At 39.1% G+C, this 24,977-nt stretch overlaps 1 protein-coding gene across 3 annotated transcripts in view; it reads right to left on the bottom strand.

Moving 5' to 3' along the window:
• Window positions 1-24,977, bottom strand: part of MLLT3 (MLLT3 super elongation complex subunit) — a 265,836-nt gene that overhangs the window by 9,540 nt on the left and 231,319 nt on the right. For 2 of the 3 annotated variants that reach the window (XM_073806090.1, XM_073806091.1), the window contains exons 6-11: window positions 13,285-13,360; window positions 11,380-11,509; window positions 8,681-8,780; window positions 7,399-7,473; window positions 3,076-3,147; window positions 1,846-1,917 (exon numbers count right to left, since the gene is read on the bottom strand). In XM_073806090.1, the coding sequence (XP_073662191.1) occupies window positions 1,846-1,917; window positions 3,076-3,147; window positions 7,399-7,473; window positions 8,681-8,780; window positions 11,380-11,509; window positions 13,285-13,360 (525 nt within the window). The remainder of the gene's footprint in view (window positions 1-1,845; window positions 1,918-3,075; window positions 3,148-7,398; window positions 7,474-8,680; window positions 8,781-11,379; window positions 11,510-13,284; window positions 13,361-24,977) is intronic. The other variant, XM_033858051.2, reaches the window with a different exon arrangement.

Here is a 24,977-nt window from a genome sequence, read left to right as displayed (position 1 = left end):
GATGTATTTAATAGGAAAAGACCTGGGATGGGATCCTGAGCTCACCAGAAATCCTGTCTCAGGTGCTGGGGTCTGTGTGGCTAATACACAGACTCTGTGGAATGCAGTCCACAAGATGAGCAGTGCTCAAGGTGGAGAATAACATTAGTCCTCAATAGTTCTATGTTTTACAATAGGAATTAATTAAGCAGTAAACCGTGACGGGACATGCATCATGGTATCATAATCACAAGTCTCAGCTGCATTACAAGGCAAAAGGCCAAAGACGGAGAGCTTTCAGCTGGCCTGGGAATGCAATTAGGGTGCAACGCTGTGGGCCCTGGAGTGCCTTTATGCCAGGTTAAAAATTCATAGATATCACTCTCTCCCTCTAGAACACTAAAATAATCCACTTCGATGGAATTCTCCAGTAAGCCACCTTCCCTCCCAAGTCTTTCAAAGGTCAAAATAAAGGACAGTGTGAAATTAGGAATGCCAATGACACCCCAAGGTAAGACCCTGCTCAAAAGCCTAGTATCCTCAACTCACTGGTTGGCTTTCCTGGTGAAGGGGTCCCAACCCTGACCAAACACCTGTCTCGCTCTCCTACGAGACGCACTATTTGGGCCCAACTTGTGCTGTCATAGCTTTATTAGACAACTGCTCCACAGTGGTTCAGAGCTGGTGTTCGGGAAAGGATGGGAAAGTCAGCTAATAGATTTACCATCACCATTCAGGCAATGAGCCCCAAATAATTGGTAAGTGGCAGGCTGAACAATTTTCAGTTACACAGAAGAAAGCTGAAGAAAAATGCTATCAAAATACTAGGATATGTCTTAAGGTAAGCCACTCAAACCCTGCTCCCCGACCCATTACGCACTGAGATAGAAATGCAAGAAATGCAACTTATCCCCAATTAAGAATTATATAGGTCTATAGTCTTTTGTTCAAATCTGAAACTCTAGAAGGGTTAAAAAGCTTATCAGACCAATCAGGGAACTTGGAAAGTTTGAGAGCATGTGTTTATAGATTTAAGCAAAAATGTACACAAAATAGAAATGTGACCATCAGCCATTAAACATTAAAAAAAAAGTAACCCATACACAGCTGGGGTAGATTAAGTACTAATTGCAAGTCATTTGAAAGTAGTTAAAAAAAAAAAATTCAAGCAGCAAAAAAATCTACAAACCTACCCTGGAATTTAGAACCCAACCTTCTCTTTGGGTGTGAAAGAAAAATTATTTTATCAATAGCCACTGTTAATGCAATGGACGCATGTGCTGTAACTATGAGAACTAAAAACCATCCTTCTTATCTTCTCAAAACATCAAATCGTACTAATAGAAGTTTCCCCACTCTACAAGTCTTCTACAGTTGAGTTCATAATAATAGAATGTATGTTATACAAGATAAGACAAATGAGGAAAATATTTATTTTCCTTAGAATAGCATTGGCAAAGGTTACTAAATTGAATCACAAATGTTTACAGCACTTGACTGCAATTCTTATCACTGTTTTCCCACGAAACCAGAAGCCTGGCCCCAAAGGTTTCTGCATTCCTACCTTCCCCTCCCTCAGCCCACATGACAGCATCAGACGGCTAAGGGATCAGTATATTCCAGCATCATCACCTCCTCATGTGCCCAGTTTTCATCGTACCGTGGAAGCCCCAAAGCAGACTTCTGGGCAGCCTCGGAAATGAACCCACCACCACCACCTACTTTGCAGGTGGCACTGGGCCAGTTCTGAGAGTGTGGGGCTTTCAGAAGGCCACCTGGCGTGGCCTCCAGGTGCTATTACACTAGCCCAGGACAAACTAGGCCTTGATGTTTCTGGAAAGGGTTGTGTTAAAAAGCATTTCTCACCTGCTGAAGAATGTGTCTTTCCCTCAGCGTCATCAACCTTCTGTGAAGCTCTACCAGTTCATCTAGGTATGCCTGAAAGAGAACAGCATCCCCCTCAAAGAACAAGCACTTTAAGGAAGCAGTTCAAAAATAAAAGAATAAACAAATAAGAACACACAAGCAGTGGTTAGAGGTTCCACATACTACCCTCTACCCCAGGCTGTGTGGACGCACTGCCCAAGGCCCTTGCAGACCAAATCTCTTGGCCAACTGTTAACTTTTCAAGCCAGCTTTTTATTGATAAAAAGGGCAATTCTTGCACTTATTTGCTCTCAACAAGGTTCAAGTGAGCAGGTTCCCCCTCTCCCAACAATGCCTCTACAGAGAGAAGGGGAACTCAATGAAAAATTGTGAGTTTAAATGTATTATCACAGTCTACACTCCTTCTTTTTTTTAACTATTCTTCCATCTTAGAAGCATTTTAACAGAAAAAAGCCCAAGTTTGAATATGGAAGTACTGATGCACATTATCAATTATGTCAGGGCAAACTGAAAAGAAAAAAGCCCTCTTGGGTCCCTCCTGGTCATATCTAACATTGCTAGTGAAGAACAGCAAGTAACAGGACAGAAGAATGTCTTATGAAAAATAGAGGTCACTATCCACATTAGCATCTGCTTTGTCAAGAGCTCCCCTGAAAAGGCAGGGGCGCACCTCCGTATACTCAGACTCATGGTCTTTGTTAGCATAAATGCCTGGATGTTCCGAGTGCCATTTGCAATGAAGGCAAAAGAAAGGTCTGTGAAGCATTAGCCAGGCCCGCCCCTGCAAAGCACGTGAGGACCCTGCCCACAACGAGACACAAACCCCCAACAGCCCTTGAAGTCAGATTTTGGATGCGTGACTGCACACTTGGGGAAAACACACTGCACTGGGATCAGATGTCCTGCTCACATAAGTCTGAGATTCCTTAACCCTCCACCTGCACTACAATTCTCTCACCTCCCAATTCAATGTGCCTGAAATCCCTTGGCAATCACGGATAGCGTAAGGCCAGGCTTAACACTGGAGATATAAACAAGACTTGGAAAATAAACTACAAAGCATTGGGAAGAAGTGATTGTCATTTGGAGGTTTCAGGCGTTTCTGATGAAGAAAACGAAAGGAGAACCAGCAAGGATGATCAAGGGAAACACAAAGAAACGGAAGACGGTCAGTGCTGGAGCACTCACAGTAATGGACTGGACACCTACCTTGTCACATTCACCATTCTTTATTTGCTTATCTGATTTGCTTTGCTTTATTGGACTTTTCACTTCAAGAATCTAGGGATCAAAGAGAACACAGTTAAATTTGATTTCTAGCACTTCTTAGCTAACCAGCCACCTAAACGAAGGGACTTAAGAATGAAATGTCACAGTGCTTTGTGACCACCTAGAGGGGTGGGATAGGGAGGGTGGGAGCGAGATGTAAGAGGGAGGAGATATGGGGATATATGTATAGCTGATTCACTTTGTTATAAAGCAGAAACTAACACACCATTGTAAAGCAATTATACTCCAATAAAGATGTTAAAATAAAATGAAATGTCATATAATAACATCCCTTTCCAAAGAGCATCTCTCCTCCATACATTTTCTTTCTTCTCCTCTAATCTTACTTTCTCTGGGAAAATAAATTACGTATATGTGAAATGCTGAGTCAGGGCAATAGAACTTAAAAAAAAAAAAAAAAGAAGGTGAAGATAAGGAAATTGATCTAAGCTTCCAAGGCTGCTTCTCTTTTGTGACAACACTCTCACACATATGTACAGCAGCTGAGTTGTAGTGGAGTACAGTCCCCTCTGGCAAGAATTTTTTCTTATTCATTCTGTTGTTTCAGCATGACTACCAGTGCTCGGTACACTAAGGATGATAAGACAAACACTCAAATACCCTTTTTTGTACCTGACTTTCAGATTCTAAAAAGTACTCACTCGTATCCACTAAACTGAGGCAGCTATGGAAATGAAGGTTGCCATCAGTGACACTGGTTGCTCCCAACTTGGGATCCTCCCACTCAAGAAATAAAGAGCTAGGACTATCTTCTGTATTTCAAGAAATGATGTGTTTACCCATGATAAATATCAAGTGCCTTTCCTTTTATCTGACCCAATTGTAGCTTAGGTTACGAAGAGCAGTTTTGCGTACTGTTCAGACTGTTGGGAGCTACGTTTCTAATTAATAAAGAGGAGAAACAAATTATTACTTAATAAACGCAATTGATTTATTAGAATTTTCAAAATTGAGAATTATGAGGGAACTATTTTTAAATGGCCCTTGCTTAAAATGGTTGAGACCCACTGAAATTATTGATGAGTGTTTACAAATGTATAGAAACATAAAAAGCAAAGTAATTTGTCTTTTTCATTATATCCTCATTACCAAGTGAGTTATTATAACCTGAAGCTAATATTAAGGAAGAAAATGCAAAATAAAGGAGATATTTAAGAAGTCTCATATTCCTACTGCTCTTCTTTTTATCCATTTCTGCTTTAACACACACACACACACACACACACACACACACCACTCTCCAGTTCTGTTCAAAGGTCTACCATCTTCCAAAACACAAAAAAGATTTTTAAAATGAGTTCACATTTATTTTGTAATTTAATTTGTAGAAAGAGCATTGATTGGGCTCAGAAACCCAAGTTCAGGTACCAGTCCCATCATTCATCATTTCTGAACCTCAAAAAATGAGATAAAATGAGAGAGATGAACAAGATAACATCCAGGTTTCCATTCAGCTGTAAAATTTTCTACTACAAATAAACATTTTATCTATTGAGGATGACATTCTAGAAAAGACCAAATACTTCTCTAAGGGTACATATTCCTTTGAATTTAGGAAAATGTATAAGTAAGAAGTGAGCTCCTAACAGAATCTTGCCTGAGAATAGCCTTTATTTCTTCATTTTTAACATTAAGATAACCAGAAGACCAATGTGACCAAGCTAACTTCAAATACAATACTTCTGGCAACACAAGGAAATTACTTAATCACAGAGGCAAAGCAATAGTTTTTTAACATGCTTCACTGTAAAGGAAACCAAACACCCCACTACATTCAGAATTTCCTTCTCTATTGTTGAAAATGAGACCTCAAGGGAACACTGGCGCTGAGACCTAGGAGTAAGTAGGTCAGTAGATGGCACTGCTCACCAACTCAGATCTGGGGCTGGGCCCAAGCAGAGCAGATCTGCTGCGATTTCAGGCAAGAGGAAAAAACAGTGCCTGCCTGCCTTGTGCATTAGAAAATGGAATTTAGTTCCCATCATATCCCACCCCCGAATGCCCCCCTCCATTCCAGGCCCCCAAGTCATTGCCCTCTGGGGGCCAAGTGACTGAGAACTCTCTATTTGCCATATAGAGCTGTTAACTAGGTTGAGAGAGTTCCACCACCTTCTCTTCAAAGCAGAAAATAGACAGAACATTCAGGGCGCTGAAGTCCCACCCTACACATTCCGTGAGTGCTACAGCACAGAAGGCCCAAATACATTGAAATCCTAGTTTCTTTCTTCTGAAGCTGCAGTGGCAGGAACAAAAGCCCCGGGTGTCAGTGATCCGCCTCGAGTTACTGAGTGGCTGCCCAGAGAGGGCTCAGTTAATCTTCCTGCTTTGATCTCTCCCTGCTCCAAAATAAACAGCTTTGTCAAAACCTCATTCTGAGAGCTGAGCCATGCTGAAGACAATTGTTTTATTTATGATCATTTCTTATCTTTAAGGAAACGACTCCAGAATAGAAAAGTACGGCACCTTGTCTTCCACGGGCTGATTTCAAACCAGTTTAACTGGATAGACTCTTTTATTTCATTCAACATGCCTTGCAGGCTGATAAGTGATTTATCATATTCTGAATATTAACTCAGGTCCCATGGATCGCTTCCTTCCTTTAAGGCCCCCTCACCTCCCTCCCTTCTACACTTTCAGCCAAAAAGGATCTGGAATTTTGATTTTGTTTGAAATTCACATAACAAGGTTTGAAGTTAAAAAAACAAAAAACAAAAAACTTTGGTTAAAACGGCACAGCACTATTATTTCCTATTAAGCTGTATGGGAAGAAAAAGCCACCCAGACTGCTGAGATGCACCATTTATGCACGTGGTAGTCTCTGAAAATAGAACTGTGATGAGTTGCACTTCTCTCCTTAATCTGAGGATACGGCTTGAGAGTCAAAATTTCAAGATTATTATTTTTCTGTATTCCTTTGTGAGGACTGACAACTCAATTATTCAGCAGATGGATTCTCTACTGATGGGTCTTTCATGTTAACGATCACTAGTAGCTCCTAACAATACTCAGGTTAATTACTTGCTTTGTTGACATGTGGCTCTCTCTCTGCTCACTTTTTTCCAAGAGTTAGAAAATGTTTGACTCAATTAGCACTTTCTCTCTTCCCTAGTCCCTAGAAGACTGAGGAAAGGTAAGGAAAACACAGCTTTGTCTGATAATTTACAGAAACTTGAGAGACCATTATCAACCTACAGACAGAGAACAGCCAAGGGATATGGAAGAAGAAAACTCAAGAGTCTTCCCATGTCACAGTTTGGCCTTCCCAGTATGTTCTCATCTTTTTTTATGTGAAATTTCAGATCATCATCATCATCACTATCTCACACACACACACGACTAAAAAACACACTCCAGTTCTAAGACATAGGTCCAAGGAGGAAAGCACCCTGTGGTACATTTATTTCCTACCCTAAACTAGTTAAAAGTGAAAGCATATGGACCTCCTTATTATGCTCATAGGTGTATGGAGAAAATGACATATAACTGAGTATTCCTGACAGATTGATGATTCACATGTGTGAAGCTACATTTGTCAAATAAACATATGCCAAGGAACTAGTGGTATGCTATTTAATCGGATAAAGTAATTTTTACCCTTTCTAGATAGATGATACCATTTATTTTTGTTTTCATTCTGCTAGACAGGTTAATAAAAAAAAAAGTCTGACGAAGACTCTAAACCTTTCCCTGAAACCAGGGCCAGCTCAAGACTGCCCGTCAGAAAGGGATTAGGGGCAGTTCTGTCTGCAGGGCAAGATGGGGGCTTGTTGGAGCTGCATTTATTTAGCAAGCAGAGTCTTAACTCTGACTGGAAAATATGCTGAAGGAGACTACTGTGGGGTACAAAAGCACACCCTAATGCCCTTCACTCCTGGCACTGCCACTGCCCAGGAAGTACACTAATTTTAATATACCACCCACTGGAAGCAGAAATTAGGCCTATATAGGTTTGAACTGGATATAAAAATATATTCGAGGTCTGAATGCTATTCTTCTGCCAGCTCATACTGAAGCACACACTTATAAATATAAGAAACCCAAGTAACCTAGTTTAGCCAGCCCCGGGCTCTTCTCAACTGAGTGGCAGCGATGGTTATACCCATTGCCCTCACTTTCCCCTGAAACGCCTGACTTGGAGCCACACTGGAGGTGAAAGCTGGCTGGGCCAAGGGCATGGCTGGCACTGGAGGTGGGGAAGCACATGGACTTCGGGGAGTTAGGATAAGGAAGAAGAATGCACACCTCCTTGAATGGCCAGTCTGTAATGGATGATGAGGTTGGGCCTGCAGTCACAAAGAAATTGCAGTTGAACTGTAACTGGTGAGGTAAAGAACACTGATATTATTTCTACTGAATAATGCAGGCTTTAAGTTGTAGATAAACTTTATAAATGAGGAATTTTAAATTTTGAGAGATTTTTGCTTATGCTTTACACAAAATTTAAAATGAAAAAGGCTTCGGCTATAAAATCACAGTTTCCCCATAAAACAAAGATCACAAATTCAAGGGCAAGTGTATTTAAAATCACAGGTAGGACACCTGTGAAGCAGAATAATTTTACAAAACCACATTTCCTTTATTTTCAAGTTAACATTCATACAGTAACTTGAATTAAGCAATTATTGTAGAGGTCATGTGGAATCTGTCTAAACAAAGAAATAAGAATAACATGGTAATAGAGTATCAACGCAATGCATAATGACGGTTTTACAATACTTGAAAATAGTTTATCTTAGCAAGTATTTAAAATAATCATTTGTTTAACAAAAGCTCTTCATCACAGCTTTTGAAGTTCTGCCTAGACCTTATCCAAATAACTATATTCTGAGTTGATCATCAAATTCGCAAGCTTTCCTTTACCTTGATTTATAACAGCAATGATAATGACCACTGTTTACTGTGTATTTTATAAACTATTCCTTACAATCCCAAGTGATAATCCTTTTTCCTGGATGAGCACACAGAGGCAGAACACCTATAATAATAACCATCTATCATCAACTGTTTGCCAAGAAGGTATGAACAATGCCTCATGCCCTTTACATATATTTTTTGTCATCCTCCCAGTAACCAGCAAGGTAGATATTAATATCCCCATTTACAAATGAGGAAACTGAGGATAAGTTAGAAGTTATTTTCCCACTAATAAATTACTGTAAATTAGTAAAACAAAGAACCAGGCTTTATAATAGCTCCAAAAGTCATATTCTTTCTTATTCACTTAACAGCCTCCTTACAACTGAGGGGGAAAATATACAGAAATCAGGAATAAATGGGCAACACTTTTTGTCACCATCCCGTCCTGCATCTAATTAATTAACCCATCCAATGGAACATACTTTTCATGACAACAGAAGTTCTTTTACCCTAACTATGTTTACTCCTAAGGCTGTAGATTCCCACTTATTTGCTATCAAGAGGGACTTTGTTTAAAACTCAAGGGGTGGAAAGTTTTGCGTGCTTAGTAAAAATGATCAACCTCTAGTTCTGCAGAATCTTGAGAAGTGCAAACCCAGCAACTTACCTGGTTGTTGTTGGTTTTTAATAAGGGTGGTGGCGGTTCGTGATGTAGGGGTGAGGAAGCAGAACTGCTTTCACTATCACTGCCATCACTTAAGCTAACTCTGAAAAGAAACAGAGAAGTCATATGCATCACTACAGACAGTTCCTGAAATATCCAAAGAATTAAGCACAGAGAGTAAGGAATCCAAACACTAGTCACTGTGAACTTGTCTTAACTCATATAACCGCTACCATGTATTGGCGTTTTACTTTGTATCTGGAATAGGGTCAAGTGTTTTATCCACTACTTCTCATTTACTAATCCCCATTTCACAGATGAGGAAACTGAGACCTAGAAAGACTAGGCCACTCACCTAGCGTCACAGAGGTAAGAGTGGAGGTTATAGGATTCAAACCCAAGCAATGGGACCTGAAGCTGGTGCCCAGTCAGTATATCTTACTGGCTTCATTTATTCATTCATCTCCCTGTTCCAGCTCCATCCACCTACTATCATAAGCATGTCACCCAAGCTTGCAGGTTAGCAAAATTAGACAGTTCACAGGTTACTGCCTTTTCCTCCTTTCCCCCAGCCTATTTGCTACAGGTGAAATTTTTACAAATATGGCTAAAATACAGGCTGCAGGAATGGAAATAACTGCTAAGAAGAATGCGGACTAGAGCCCTGCAGGACTGACAGCTCAGGGTGACATCTGAGGATGGGATGTGTGAAGCCCAATACGATAGTCCCATCACCAATCATTTCCATAGTGTAATGATGCAAAGCTGACCCTAGTTCTGATACAACAATTCATTGTAAATACACCACAGCAACATGAAGAGACAGCACGTTTGGGATAACTGCTTTAGAAAAATACAATATCTTTCAACAATGAAAGACAATAAAAATATCACCTCCTCCCCAATTTTTTCCTTTTCAGAACAAAATGGAATTTTCTTTTAGCCAGAATAGGAGATATTTCTTCATTCTACTCTTGAATGTATGCCCTCTTTTAGAAACACCCTTCAGTGTTTGCTCCCTCTCCTTGGTTATATAGTAACCTAATATAATATTCTTCTCAGAAACAGAAGATGCTTTAGAAATCAGGATAGTTTTTCTTTTACTCTAAATAGGCAATCACATTCCAGCTCTATAATATATTCAGAGAGACAAGATACAAGACAGGAAATGAAAAGGATACACTGAGACATCCTTTTAGCAAAAACTGATGGAACTTGTTTTTCTTAACTAAATTGCATTAATGAAGTGTTCAGTTGAAGCACTGCTTTAAAATGCTTCTTGACTGAAGTGGAGGCTGAGTATTTAAACTGATTAAACAGTTGAGACTTCACAAGTGCAACGAAGATCAAATGTTATGCTGGTGAGGACTGTGCTAACAGCACATTTCAGTAGGGGAGAAAAGCCTTTCCAACAACTGTGCGTCACATCGGCCAACTCACAAACGTGTATCATCTGACTCGCATTGATTCAGGGGATGGGGCAGGAAGGGGGCAGGCCCCAGCTCATCACAGAATATGGAGATCTTCTATGTAACAATAACTTGGGAAAGTGTCTAAGTAAATGTCTAAGCGTCATGCATTTTTCACCAGCTACACGTAAGAGCAGCCAGTGGTCAGGATGTTGGTTGTTATAAAGACGCTCCTCGCCTACAAGTTTCAGTCCATTTTTAGGGTTTTTTTGCCCTATCAGTTTCCTTCTTGTCAGATTAAAGACTTCTAAAGGGAAATATTATAAGGTCAAGGCCATAAGGTTCCTTATTTTCTCCTATTTAAAAGGAATACAGATGGGTGAGTTTGGGAGACAAGGCGGAGAAAGAGATATTGAGTACGGCCATAAGGAAGAATCGCTGAGAGATTTGATAGGGCATATACTCTGCGGAGCCTCTTCTCAAAGGACACAAAGGAATCACCAATTAGCAACATATGGTCTGTCCAGTATGGGTTAAGATCGCATTCTTTATAGGAATTTTAGGGTAACAGATAATGGGAAAAGATTTAACGCAATAATTATAAATGTAATTTTTAAGTTCAAATAGATCCATACTTTTTCTACTCAAAACGCATTAAAGTAAGCATGCCTATTTGTTTTCCTCATGATAAAGAAATAAAATCCTCAAGGCAATTTCAAGTTGACTATTAATTACAAGTGACATGAATTACCATCTTATAATGTAGAATTATGCCTCACCGCATTAAAGCTACTTAAGGAACCTAACTGTCAGCACACTTAAAAGGAATTTATTTTCTGGAAAACACACAGGTGATCCTAGTTTTACTTAGGTCACACACATAATGCAATGAAGCCAATTATGCATTTCTAACTACAAACAGCAAACACATTTCCTCAGATTCTGAGCTACCTGCAGCAATGGATCTACACAAATTCTTCAAATGAAAGCAGAGTTAATTTCAGCAGCCAGTCCTGCCACCTTGGCATTTACTTTGAAGAGCAAAGACTTCTAATAGGACTTCTTCCCTATACAATGTATGGAGGAAAAGCCTCTCCTTTCTGAGAAAAAAGAATAAATAGTTCCCTGGAGAAGTTGCGTAAGCATGCCAAGGTACTGCAACTTAAAAAATGAATGTGACCATTTACTGCCATTGTTTTTGGTGTTGCACACTTTTGCTGTGGTTATACAATTAGGCGGAGCGAAAAGGTATGTTTCCATTACAGGGAACCTCATTCCTTCCAAGACACTCACCTGCGACTTCGGCTGCCTCCTCTATTTACAGGTCTCTCCATTTCGGAGTCATTGTCATTATCCTCTGCCTCATCTGATTCTTCCTCATTGTCATCGGAATGCAGATCTTTCATTATAGACCTTAAAGGACCTGAGTAATGACAACGAACCACAGGCAATCAAACACACTTAGCCACATCAGACACAGAGGAATGCTCACCAGCACAGAGCACTGGTTAAAAATTACCACTATCATATAGATTTATACAATTTACATGACAAATTTGGTAGTTTCTGGAATGCAACCTCTGCCAAAACACTATTGCTTTCATAACAGATGCCCGAAAATGTTCTTTAGAAAATCTCTATTTCCTAGGGATTTTTTCTATGCATTTTTCTTCCTTAAGAAAAATCACACCTAAAAAGAAAGCTCTGTTAGTAAATTGAATGTTTTGTTAGGTTAATCCGTGTATTGAAAAGTTGAGACTAATAAATCACCATGGTTGTAACTTGTTCTTAGCAGCGCAGCCTTTGTGTGGTAGTTTTTGATCTGTTAAGGTTTAGCTGTTCCTTTTATTTCAAGGTCAATTTCAGGTCAAGCAAGCATTTCAGTCAAGTTCAGATTATAAAGTATTTCAATTCCATGGTGTAATGTCCTATCTCTGATTTTGTATTGATCTTGGACACAAGGTCTTGTTGCAACAATTCTGTGTAGCCAATTTTATTTTACTTTTTAAGAAATTCCTGGCAAAATACTGGCATGTATTTACATAAATAAGACCATGTAATAAATCAGGTGCCCAGAATATTCAAAAGAGTATCCAGTATTAGATGGGAGAGAAAAATCAATTCAGATTATTCTAGAATTGAAAAAACAAACAAACAAACAAATGCATAGTGTGGCTTATTTTCGTCATGCTACTCTAAATGTGATGAAAACAAAATAGATATTTCTAATCTTAACAGAAGAGATTGTAAAGGCAATCAAGAAAGTGAGAGAGGCATTTTCATTCTGGATTAACCAGTTCCTAAAGTCTAATCTGTGACAGGACTGTCTGAGCTATCATTAACTCACTTCTAAAATAAGTATTGACTCTCTGTAATCTCACATTCTGCAAAACCCAAATTTCTCTGCTTTTGTAATGGGCCTTTATCTTTGGAAGTCAGTGGAACAAAAACTCTGAACACCCAAAATGAACAGTGTCTTATTTTTTCCTGGAAGCTTAGCCTTAGCCTGAACACACACAACAGTTTAATCCTTTTCAAAACATACAAGGCCATCAGGAATTCAGCATGGTCAATGAAAAAGGCAATGTGTGACATGATGCTCAGAAACAAATTATTTCTTGACACTATCTCACTTTTCATGTTAAAAAAAACAAACAGAAAAAAGGAGCGCACATTTGAAGAGTTTCCACACATGAAAAAGTGGAACATATATTTAGTTAATGTTCCAGTTAAAATTTTTTTATTAAATTTCTTTATTTTGAGTTGAGTAGAAGAAAATATATTTTAAAGACAGCAAATTAACACTCACCAAAGAAAAAGGTCTACTAATCTGTAGAAAAATAATAAAATGAAAGATGTCCAGGAGGGAGACTAAAAACCTATTTCTCTCTGTCAAAGTCTCTCAAGTCCAGCTTTTGCTATTGTATTTCCTTTGGGAACTCCCTGGAATGGGCTGTGTCTATAATCCCTTTGTAAAATGGGACTCTGATGGCAGGGACTGGAAAAAGGGGAATTTCTAAAGGTCGGCCTCATACAACAGAACAATACTCAAGTGCATTCCTAGGGGAAATAAAAACAACTGCATAAAAGCCAAGTTATCATTCAAATAATAAAACAGTAGAAAATAGGCCATAAATCAACTCATTAAGATGTTATATGAGAAAAATGTCTCCTAGTTGGCCCAGGAGATGTGGATACCTTGTTGCCTGGTCTGGGACGGTGTGAAGCTGGAGCTGGAGCTGGAGCTGGAACTGGCAGGACTGGGTTGTTCAGACTTGAAAGAAGAAAAAGTTATCATCAATAAATGTACAGGACACTACATGTCTAAAATTAAAACCACTATTTTTGCTCAAACATATTTTACCCCACAGAAACAGTCTGACACTGTGTAAGAAAAATGACTATAAATTGCCTTATGTCGAAAACCCTAACACAGAGAGTCAGTGTCCTTTTCATTTTGCCCATCATATTTTTATTAGATGCAGAAACAAGTATAAAAACTCAGGGATAAAGAGGGAAACACCTGGGTGTGATACGAGGCAAGAACCTGGCTTTGATTCCACTCCTATGTTTACTGCTATCCAGATCTCTTTCTGAAAGATACCTTGATTACCCTTTCTGCAATGTTTGATTGACTCAACTGGTTAAAACATAGTGGTAATGAGGCCAAGGTCATTAGTTCAATCACATTATGAGCCAGTTAATTTCACTCTGGTCCAAGGCCATGACCCAACCCTAACCCCATTCATCCAGTTCACAAATAGGAGACCTGGCCAAGTCCCACAAATGAGTCAGCGGAGAATGTTCCCACTACTTAAAAAAACAAAAAACAAAAAACAAAAAAACACCCTTTTAATTCCACAGCACACTGATGCAGGGGAAGAGCATCACATACACACCCCACTCTCTCTCAATGCATTCCCTTCATCCTTCAGTACCCAGAATAAATTTCCACATCCTCCTTGACCCATCAACTCAGAGTTCTGGTCCTTCCCCAAACCCACTGAAAATATGGATCATCTGCGTAGAAGATATGCAGTAGTATCGTTCTACCTCCGACGTGTATGTCTTTTCTTTCTAGTAGCCTGCAAGCACTTGAAAAAGCAAGGATTGGGGCATTTGTCTTGTGCTGCTTGTTATTCCCTCGTACTCAGCAACATACATTGCATACAGCAGGCGCTCTATCTGTGACTGGCGGCACATTAGGCCCTCTGGTCCACCATCTGCCAGTTTTTGTTTTTTTGTTTTTTTGCGGTACGCGGGCCTCTCACTGTTGTGGCCTCTCCCATTGCGGAGCACAGGCTCCGGACGCGCAGGCTCAGAGGCCATGGATCACGGGCCCAGCCGCCCCGCGGCATTTGGGATCTTCCTGGACCGGGGCACGAACCCGTGTCCCCTGCATCGGCAGGCGGACTCTCAACCACTGCGCCACCAGGGAAGCCCTGTCTGCCAGTTTTTATGAGACTTTATAGTAGGTAAAGATGGGAAGAGAAAACACATGGACAGAACTGTGCAGAGAAATTGATCATGCCATCCACACATTTGAATTTTACATATTTAAGGCCCAATTTAGTCTAAAATAACAATGTTGATAAAATTGGTTGAAAGAGTGGACCATTTCTATTCCATTTTTAATGTGCTCATAGTTTCAACTACATACTCATGTTTTGGTTTTCTTAATTAATTTATTTCTGGCTGCGTTGGCTCTTCGCTGCTGCACAGGGCTTTCTCTAGTTGCAGCCAGTGGGGGCTACTCTTTGTTGCGGTGCGCGGGCTTCTCATTGCGGTGGCTTCTCTTGTTGTGGAGCACGGGCTCTAGATGCATGGGCTTCAGTAGCTGTGGCACATGGGCTCTACAGTTGTGGCCTGCAGGCTAAAGCGCAGGTTCAGTAGTTGTGGCACATGGGCTCAGTAGTTGTGGCTCACGGGCCCTAGAGCACAGGCTCAGTAGTTGTGGCGCACGGGCTTAGTTGCTCCGCGGCATGTGGGATCTTCCTGGACCAGGGCTCGAACCCATGTCCCCTGCATTGGCAGGCGGATTCTTAACCACTGCGCCACCAGGAAAGTCCCCATACTCATGTTATCTGAGAAACATTTGAGGTCTTCTCATGGACAAGAAACATCTTTCTACTTTGCTCAGTGGGTGACTACGTTTATCACAGCCACGTGGAGGACAAACAGCACAATCAGAAGCCACTCCATGAAGGTGAGAATCTCAGTTCAGCTCGTATTACAGTTTCTCACCCCTGATTTTTTCATCTCCCCTCTCAGCACTGAACCCACTACACCCCCCTCTCCAAGCAACACCAAGCTCCACAGACTCAGACACAAGGAAGCACTTTCAGGCATTCCTAATGCACACTTCACATCCCCAGGCTGGATGGGAAAACAGGTGTCAGTAATCTACCACTCACCCTGCAGGAAAAGAGCCAGACGGGATCTCTAATGAGCAGCAGGCGGCCCACCAACCCATCACCACTGCAAGATTTCCTTGAGATTTGCAGTACAATGTCCTACACATTGCTGTTTGCGGCCCACAAAGGAGAGCTGGTGGACAAGGACAGAGGCCTGTGGGAGGTACTCTTCATTTCTGTCAAGTGGCTTTTCCACTGTCCAGTCACTATGGTGAGTCACACAACTGAAAGGGCATGCAGTCAGCAGCAACGTGCAATGCCCAGCTGCAAAACATTTCTCCCGTGGTCCACAGAGCACTCCCTTTCCTCTCGAAGTTGCTCTTTTCAGCCATGAAAAGTGTCTGCAAATGGTATTATTTTGATAGCTCTGGAAACCATTTGGGAGCCAAAAAAGAGGTTTCCTTATAGTGAGCAGAGAGAGCTCTAATCCCCATCCTGCCTGGCCAGTACGCGTCGTCGCACTGGACTTTAAAGGAGCTCTTCTGCCAGAGCTATTTGCTGAGAGTGACATTGATTAGGATCAAGAGGACGGTGGCCATCTCTCCAACTACCCCATGCTAAATGTGACCCATCTGTCTCAAGCATCATGCCAATACCCGAACCAAATCTGGAGGCAGCCTTCTTTTAGTTTCTTAATCATAAACAAGGTTAATAATGCCACAGTTGCTAACCATCATAATAATGCCATAGTTTGCTAACTGGAAAACAGTAAAAATACACAACACAACAGGAGAAAAAGGCTTTCTATGCAATGTTTATCATTAACACCCTGACTCTTCCACCAAACATTCGAGCAGGCTTACAGTAGAAGACATATTCATTCAATGAGAATATTAAAATGGAAAGTTGAAAGCAACAGAAGTGGATGGAGGAGGATAAAATGTTGAATGATGGGCAGAAAATTCCAATGTCCAGGAAGCTTTTTGCAATCAGGACAATGACTTGTAGAATTTGAGAGCTGAGGAGACCTTTGAGATGATTGAAAGGAGTGCTTCTCATACTTTCTTGAGCATTAGAGAATCAACTGGAAGACTTGTTAAAATGCAGACCCACCCGGGGTTTCTGATTCTCTAAGTCTGGGATAGTGATGAGAAACTGGATCTCTTACAAGTTCCTAGGTGATGCCGATGCTGCTGTTCTGAGGGTCAACCAGACTTTTGAGAACCACTGACCAAAGACTCAGAAATTCATAGCTGTGAATCTTCATCAGAATCAGCTGGGTGGATTCTACACATGAGGAGATTCTGATTCAATGTTTGGTGGGGCGGGGTGTGGATGCCAGCCATGTTTATATTTTAAAAGTTCAACAAATGATATTAATGAACACCACTGATATTAAGTTGATCACTTCTCTTTTTATACAGGCAAAAAACATGTTTTTGAAAGAATCTTAATTTTAAGAAAGCGTAAGAGTTTGCATCATGAGAAAAAATAGAAACTTACTGCTCTATCCAGAGATAGTATCCCTGCCTACTCTTCCAAGTATTTGGCAAGAAAGCACCCTGACAGAACATGGTTACCAGTAAATAAAAACATTTATGAAGCATGTACAATTGTGTTTTGGTGGATGGACCTTAAACTAACCTAAGCTGACCAGGACAAAATTCAACTAGATGTTAACTGCTCAAAAAGCCACTCTGCTACTAGATGAGGCTGACACAGCCCTAGATTTTAACAAGTCCAACAAAACAGAGCTGCAGCTCACTTTAAGTTTGTATTTTTCAAAAAAAAAAAAAAAATCAGATTTACCCCCCAAAAATACAAGTGAAGGATGACTATATAAACTAGGTAAGGTTGTGTGCTTTACAAAAATATTCACCTTAAACAGGGCTAGATTAAGATTTTTTTTTTTTTTGTACGCGGGTCTCTCACTGTTGTGGCCTCTCCCGTTGCAGAGCACAGGCTCTGGACGCGAAGGCCCAGCGGCCATGGCTCACGGGCCCAGCCGCTCCGCGGCACGCGGGATCCTCCCAGACCAGGGCATGAACCCGCATCCTCTGCGTCGGCAGGAGGACTCGCAACCGCTTCGCCACCAGGGAAGCCCTAGATTAAGATTTGTATAGGCCCTAAGGATTGAAGAGATTATGGTATCTTCCTTTTCCCTCCCTAGGTATGCCAAAAACTAAGTGCAGGGAATTCCAATGAGGTTCTGAATTTTCCCTTAATTTAAGACTTGTTTTTGAATATCAAAATTCTCCTCACTAAAAAAAATTTTTTGCTTCTTTTTGCTGATGGCCTAAGCACGTGTTTAGCTGATTTACTGAGTAATCACACACTATACATGAAGTTTCTTTAAATGGTGTGCTCCACAGTGACAAAACTATAGGCTTAAGAATCTCAAATCTATTGCTCACTAACATATGTTTTTGGAAAGAACGCTTAAGCATTAGTTTCCTCATAGAGTGAGGGCACTGAACCTCACGTGGAAGCGATAATGTTAAGTTGATATAATAAAGTAAAAACTCCTAGCCCACTGCTGTTACAATGGCAGCTAATCAATACTTAGTTCCTCCTATTATTTACAATAGATCGCAAATTCCTCTACTGCCTAAAATAAGATATATCTTTACTACCAAAACAATGGGCCTACCAAGATTTGCAATGCAATCTTCAACATTAAATGGCTATGCAAAATCATTTTGTAATGGATTTTCTACAGAGGATTATTTTTGTCCAAGACAAATAAGAAAAACTGCATGTTTATAACTCCTAGAAGTTAAGTGCTGCAAACAAGAACACCTGTCAAGGCAGGTCACATGACAGGACTTATAAAATCTGCCATTGTTCCTTAAACTGGGAGCAGACTTCCTCCTTAGGTAATCAGAAGGCAGAATTTCCATCTTTTCTAATGGGCAACTATATTTATGAACAAAACTTCAACTTGATCTTTAAAAAAATAAAAATAAAGAAAAGGGGGGAGAATTATATATACCTTTCTTCAGGAGAAAGGAAGAGAATACCGTGTAACTAGTTAAATTATTTTAGACACATTGCTACCTTTTTTTTCACAAATTTCTATTTTGTCTAGAAAATGAAAACACATACCCTGTGATAAAGATCATCTTTTCTTTGCACAAATATTCAGAAAGACTGTGTCAAGGATGAGTACTAATCAAAGAAGAAAATACAAATGTCATACACTTTTAAAAGACTAATTCATAATGGATATTAACTAAATTTATGTAGCAATCATTTCACAATACATTCATGTATCCAATCATTATGTTATATACCTTAAACTAATAAATGTTATATGTCAATTATATCTCAACAAAACTGAAAGAAAGAGACTACCTTGGACTTCCCTAGTGCCACAGTGGATGGGAGTCCCCCTGCCAATGCAGGGGACACGGGTTCAATCCCTGGTTTGGGAGGATCCCACATGCTGCTCAAGCAACTAAGCCCACAAGCCACAACTGCTGAGCTGGTGTGCCACAACTGCCCGCACGCCTGGAGCCCACATGCCTGGAGCCTGTGCTCTGCAGCGGGAGAGAACACTGCAGTGGGAGGTCTGTGTGCCGCAGCGAGGAGTGGTCCCCGCTCGCCGTGGCTGGGGAGGGCCCATGTGCAGCAGCGAAGACCCATCGCAGCCAGGAATGGATAAATAAATAAATGAATTTATAAGAAAAAAAAAAGAGAGAGACTACATCATTTAGTTTCTTTACTATAAAGAAACTGAAGATAATCCAACTCAACTTTCAAATATACATTTGATTTTAAAGAAAAATGACCTATAACATCCGTTCTATACAATTGTGTAAATGTTCTTCATCCTACGAACACACTCTTACCAATTTCTGTTAATAGGTAATATATTGTGATAGCTATGTCAATTCAAGGTAAAAAATTAAGCAAGGAAATAAGTATTAGAAGTTATAAAATAACACTTAAATTTAACAAGGTCAATGCAAGAGTGAATTGTCAAAAGGCTAGAAACAAGAGAACTTTTATTTTCATTTGGTTTTACATTAATAACTCAAAATAAACATGCTAAAAGAACAAAACCTTATATAGAAAGGTATATGAGAATAAGATTGGAAAAATCAGTCAATAACTCTAACCTCTTAATGTATCTTTGTGTAGCTCTATCATAGTCTTTATTTCGTATGATCTGCCATGAGAAAGGCAAGTAAGTTCTATGGACTACATGTGCCCCCGCCCCAAGAAATCGTATATTGAAGTCCTAACCCCCATGTGATGGTACTTAGAGATGCAGTCTTTGCGAGTAATCAGGTTTAGATGAAGTCATAAGGGTGGGGCTCTCATGATGGGATTAGTGCCCTTATTTAGACAAGACACCAGAGAACTTGCTTCCTCCATCACCCCTCCCATGTGAAGACACAGTGAGAAGGTGGCCAGCTGCAAGCCAAAAAAAAGAACCCTCACAGGGAAACCAAATCAGCCAGCACCTTGATTTTGGATTTCCCAGCATCCATAAATAAATATATAAATAAATTTCTGTAACTTAAACTACCCAGTCTATGGTACCTTGTCATGGCAGCCAGAGCTGACTAAAATAGAACACATTTTTTAATCTCCATTTTACTGATGATGAAACGGAAGCAAAATAAAATTAAGTGGCCAGTGGGTAATATTTATTAAGTGACAAATGAGATGGTACAGAAAAACCCAAACGAACGTTTTGGCCAGCCCAATAGGTGGATTACAACCAAGTTTTGTGACTTCTAATCCAGTGCTCACTCTACTACACCTACTGACCTTGAAAAAGTGCTATCAATTTAAAGCAGGGTCCTGAACACACTAACACCCTTTTATAACACTAGTGTCAGGGAACAAAGTTTTCTATGTCACTGTGAAACTGAATATTCTTCTGTCTAAGGGACATCTTGTGATCAGCACCCAAAGCAAACCAGTGGTAAGACAAAACACTTCATCCCTGGGTCTGAATGTGTCTGTATCAACTGCTTCTAACATTCGTCCAATCAATACTACAATGTATTTTGGCTACTCGCCTCTCTAGTACAGTAAGTTTTGTTTTTTAATAAAAAAGCAAGTTAGTTTCTCCTCTGAATTTTCCCGATCCTCTGGACATTGGCAGTGATCGAGAGGACCAGCAAGCACATCAGGTAACACACTACAATCATTTATTTTATTTGCCTTCAAGGGTGATCTACTCTCTTTTCCCAACCCTTCTATACAATTCCCATAAACTCCAGGGGTAAAAAAAAAAAAAAAAAAACAGAAATACAAAACAGAATTCATGCTTTAAGTAACCTGTCAACAACTCTTTCTTTGAAAACAAGGTTTAATGGAGAAAGGACACTGGAATAGGAAGCTGGAACCATTATTGCTAATTACTCAGGTCTGTGACCACACGGAAGAAACCACATCTCTCTCTGGCAAATCCTCTCCATTTGTAAGTATTATGACAACTTGAGTGAACCTGATGTTACATTATAATTGTATTTAGTCTCTTGGGCCCTTGTATTATCAAAAGCTATTGTTATAACCATCATTTGCCTGTAAAAGAGCAAGATCCTAAGACTTACCCTCCCCCCTGGTTAGCAAAAGAGCAAAGATCTTTATTTCTGTTATATTTTCAATTTACAGACAAAATTATCCTGGGTGCCAAGATAATTGGCTTTATATTGAGGTGCCTCTGTTTTTACAATTGCGTTTGCTTTCTTTGTTATTACCGTCATCTTCACTATTATTATTAAATGCTGTCATCATTTTGTACTCCCTGTCTGAGAACACAAAATCCCATTAGGAAACGAAATGGCCTTGGGGAACAAGGGTCTGTAAATCTTTCCATAAGACCCTTTTCCACACTTAGGGATGGCTATAATTTTCTTTTAGCTTCCTCTCTTTTAAACAGAGGAGCCTCAAGTCTTTTATCTCTCATCACCAGTTGTACTTTGAAGGCTGCTACTGACTATTGTGGCCAGAACATGTGATCTTTCAAAAAAAATCCAGTTGCTGCAAGATGGTGCATGTGCCAGATGTGTTCTGAAAAGCTCACTTGTTAAGAGCTTTAGGAATGAGAAATCATCTGGAAACAGACCATTTACAGTTGTACCACCTATAAGCATGTTACTATTCCTTGAGCAAAGACTGTGCACACAGAAGTTGAGTTTCACAACTGGCCATTAAATATACCACTTGGTTGTAATGTTAGAGACTTATCTTTTAACTGGTCTCTTTTTCTCTTTCGTGTGTTTTGAGGGCAGAGGAAGAAAAAAGTTACAAGTGAGAGGGTTTAGAGCTGTAATGCCTCACAAAAAAGAAATAGGAAGAAAAAGAGTTTCCTGATAGAACTGCCCCATAATTAACTGCTACTGAAGCTGACCAATGAACATCAAAACACCACGGCTCATCAGTTAACAATAAGATCCCTTAACTGTTGTCAGAACTACTATTCAGTTACTTGTGAAATAACCCACCTGTGTAGCTCACAAGCACTTGAAATAATGAAAAAGTATTAGTGGATTCTCGCTCTATATAAGGGCAGTGTTGAATTGAACAAAGTCCTAAAAGTACGTTATATGTGGTTATAACTCTCAGTTTGGGATTATAAAATTTTAAATATTAAAGTAAATTAAACAGAATAAATTCAGAGTATCAAAAACATGGCAATTAATTGAAATGAAGTAAAACACAGATACATGTAAAGAGATCTTGACAAGATATTTAACTGCATTTCCTTATTAATTTTAGACCTTTTTAAAAATGGCTTACTTGAAAATGGTCATAGAGTATTTGACTGACACCAATAGAATCTTTATAGACTTACACAAATGTCAAGAAGTTTTATTAATTTTAATCTTTCGACTATCTTAGAGAATTTTCCCCATTAAATGTGAAGCTTAGATTTACTACCACAGCAGCAGCATCAAGAGTTCATTTTATTCGCCAAATCCTTATTTCCATGGTACTTGGACTTCCAAAATAACCAAAACCCACTGGGAAAAAAAGTTTTGATTGAAAACTAACCAATCATCATCAGGTTAAAAATGCAACACTTCTCATGATCAGTCTAGACAACAAAGACTGTTAATAGTTGCAAGGACTGTTTCTTTACAAGCCTTGTATCTTCCTAATTAGAATAACAGTGCATTTTTCAGGTAACATACTGGAGCCCTTTCTTCTGGATGAGAGGGCTTCAAACTTCCTTGGGTGTGGATATGCACATATATGTTCACAAAGATGTGTGTAAGGTAATCCACAGGGGTAAAAGAAAATAGAACCTTTACTCATGTTTATTTTCTGTCTTTTCCTTTTAAATTTTCAAATTTTTGTATATGCTTTCTTGTATATAACATGTTAATATGGCTATTACCATATGTATAATTTGGAAATATACATATATAGGGGATACATGTTTGCTAAAACAAATGAGTTAAAAGTCTATAGATAATTATCAGTTTTAATTCTGTAATTTACCTGCTCAAATCTTAATTATATGACATAGATTTCAAATTCCGGAGTGACGTGTGCTAAACATATAAGGCAGCATCATTAAAATTTACTCAGGGACCGTCCAGATTTTTGTACTTTATGCTCAAAATTGACTTTAGAGCTTAAAATTTTAAGTTTTAAGTTAAACGAAAATACTTTAACAGAGCTCCTTAACAAGTAAGAGGTAACACAAACTTATTTAAAAGATAAAGTGCACATACATTTTCTTAAAATAATAGCCCAACAAAAAATACTTCACATAACCTCCTTCTCCCCTGAAATTTGAAATTCATTGCGGCTCTACTTGAAACTCTCATTTTACAGTGTGTGCTGAAATTTAAGTTACACGATTTATTAAGTGAAACTGAAAAGTTTATAAACAGTCTAACATCTAAATATGTTATACTTGCATTCACTTCTATTAAAATGTTAAATACAACAAAACGTTTATAAAAATAAAACTATTTTTAAAAATTCCCTTCTATCTTAATGAAAATAAACGAAAATAGTAAAAACACAGCACATTTAAGAGACTGTTCTCATGTGAAAACATTAGGAGGTGAATTTTTTGTTCTCAATGTACCCCCTTAAAAAACGTGGTATTTAGAATCAACACATTCCCTATTAGTAATATTAGATTCTTATCAAGAATAGGAGGAATGTTACTGCTTATAAGGCTCTAAAGGAACCTACATTTCCATGCACACATCTTATATAAGCCTAACAGTTGCTTTTCTTCATAAATCAATCTATTGTTGCACTTCATAATGAGAAGGCAGATTTACTGCCTTTTACCGCCTTTTCTCACCATCAGAAAGATGCCTATTTGGGTAATAGAACATTTCTCTTCTTCAAGGGTGTTTGCCATTAGGGAGGCAGGGGCAAGAACCTTTAACATCTGCTCCCTTCAAGTGAATGACACCTCTAGTTCTCACAGCCGGAATGCTGAAAAGCAAACGCCGGTACATTGATAAAAATTCTCTAACTTGAAAAAGCACAACACTTGAAATACACTGAAGACATACACATCTCTAAAATACGCATTTGGGATTTGAGGGTTATACTGTAAAAACGGTAAAACATATCATTTTGATTGCTAACATTATAATGCAAATGCCATGAAATCATCATCGTAGTTAGAACAATAGGAGTTTCGAATAAAGACCTTTGATTCCATCATCTTGAATTTTCTCTAACTCTGAAAACAAACCTAAAGTAGGGGCAAGTAAGACTTTAACCATTTGTCATCTCAGTATTGTGTGGTAATAACAAAAGAGTTTATAATATAGCCTTACATTCTTCTGTTTTTATTTACTTAATTTATTCTTCCCTCAGGGAGAAATATTGAAGAATTGTAAACTTTAGACTTCAATTTAAAAACAAGAGAAAGGCACTTGTCAGCATCTAATTCCTAACCATCTGCCTTTTAAAAATACACAAACATGTACTCACCCACTCACTCTAGTTAGGCTAAACATTCTTAGCAAGTAAGTAGATCTTGATGGATCTAAACAGAAGTTTCAGCAATCATAGTTCTACTTTTGGAAACACAGCTATCTTTAAACAGGCATCGTGATTCCTACTAGCAAATGCAATCGACCATAAATTAAAAGCAAACAGACACCATCCAAAACAAGTAGATAAAGTGAGGCAGGTATTGGAGTCAAGGGAGAACCTCCATTTTTGAGGAAAACTAAATTATGTCTTCTGTCCATGAATATGGAGTATTGCCTAGTGAGCTAACACTTGTTGTTACTTTGGGCTATCTTCTGTCACTTAAGCAATGCTTTCTGACAGTTTTACAGGCTGTTATCCCAAGGACTTCAGTATTTATGGCCTTTATTCACTTGGGCTTTCTGCTCTCATCCACTGATTACTAATCACTAAATAGATTTTTTTTTTTTTTATGGGACTGAAATTAGCTCAAAAGATGTCCTTCGACAATGGCAGCTCAGGACAGTATCAGCTAAAGGTCTTCCACGGCCTCTTCCTTGCTCTCCTCAATTTTCTCTTCCTTGCAGACAAGTTAATGAGGGTCCAGATCCACGCTGTTCAATT

Source organism: Tursiops truncatus, chromosome 6 (genome assembly GCF_011762595.2).
Source record: "Tursiops truncatus isolate mTurTru1 chromosome 6, mTurTru1.mat.Y, whole genome shotgun sequence".
Lineage (NCBI taxonomy): Eukaryota > Metazoa > Chordata > Mammalia > Artiodactyla > Delphinidae > Tursiops > Tursiops truncatus.
The sequence above is the reverse complement of the archived record's forward strand: the minus strand, read 5'-3'. Positions and strand labels throughout refer to the sequence as shown.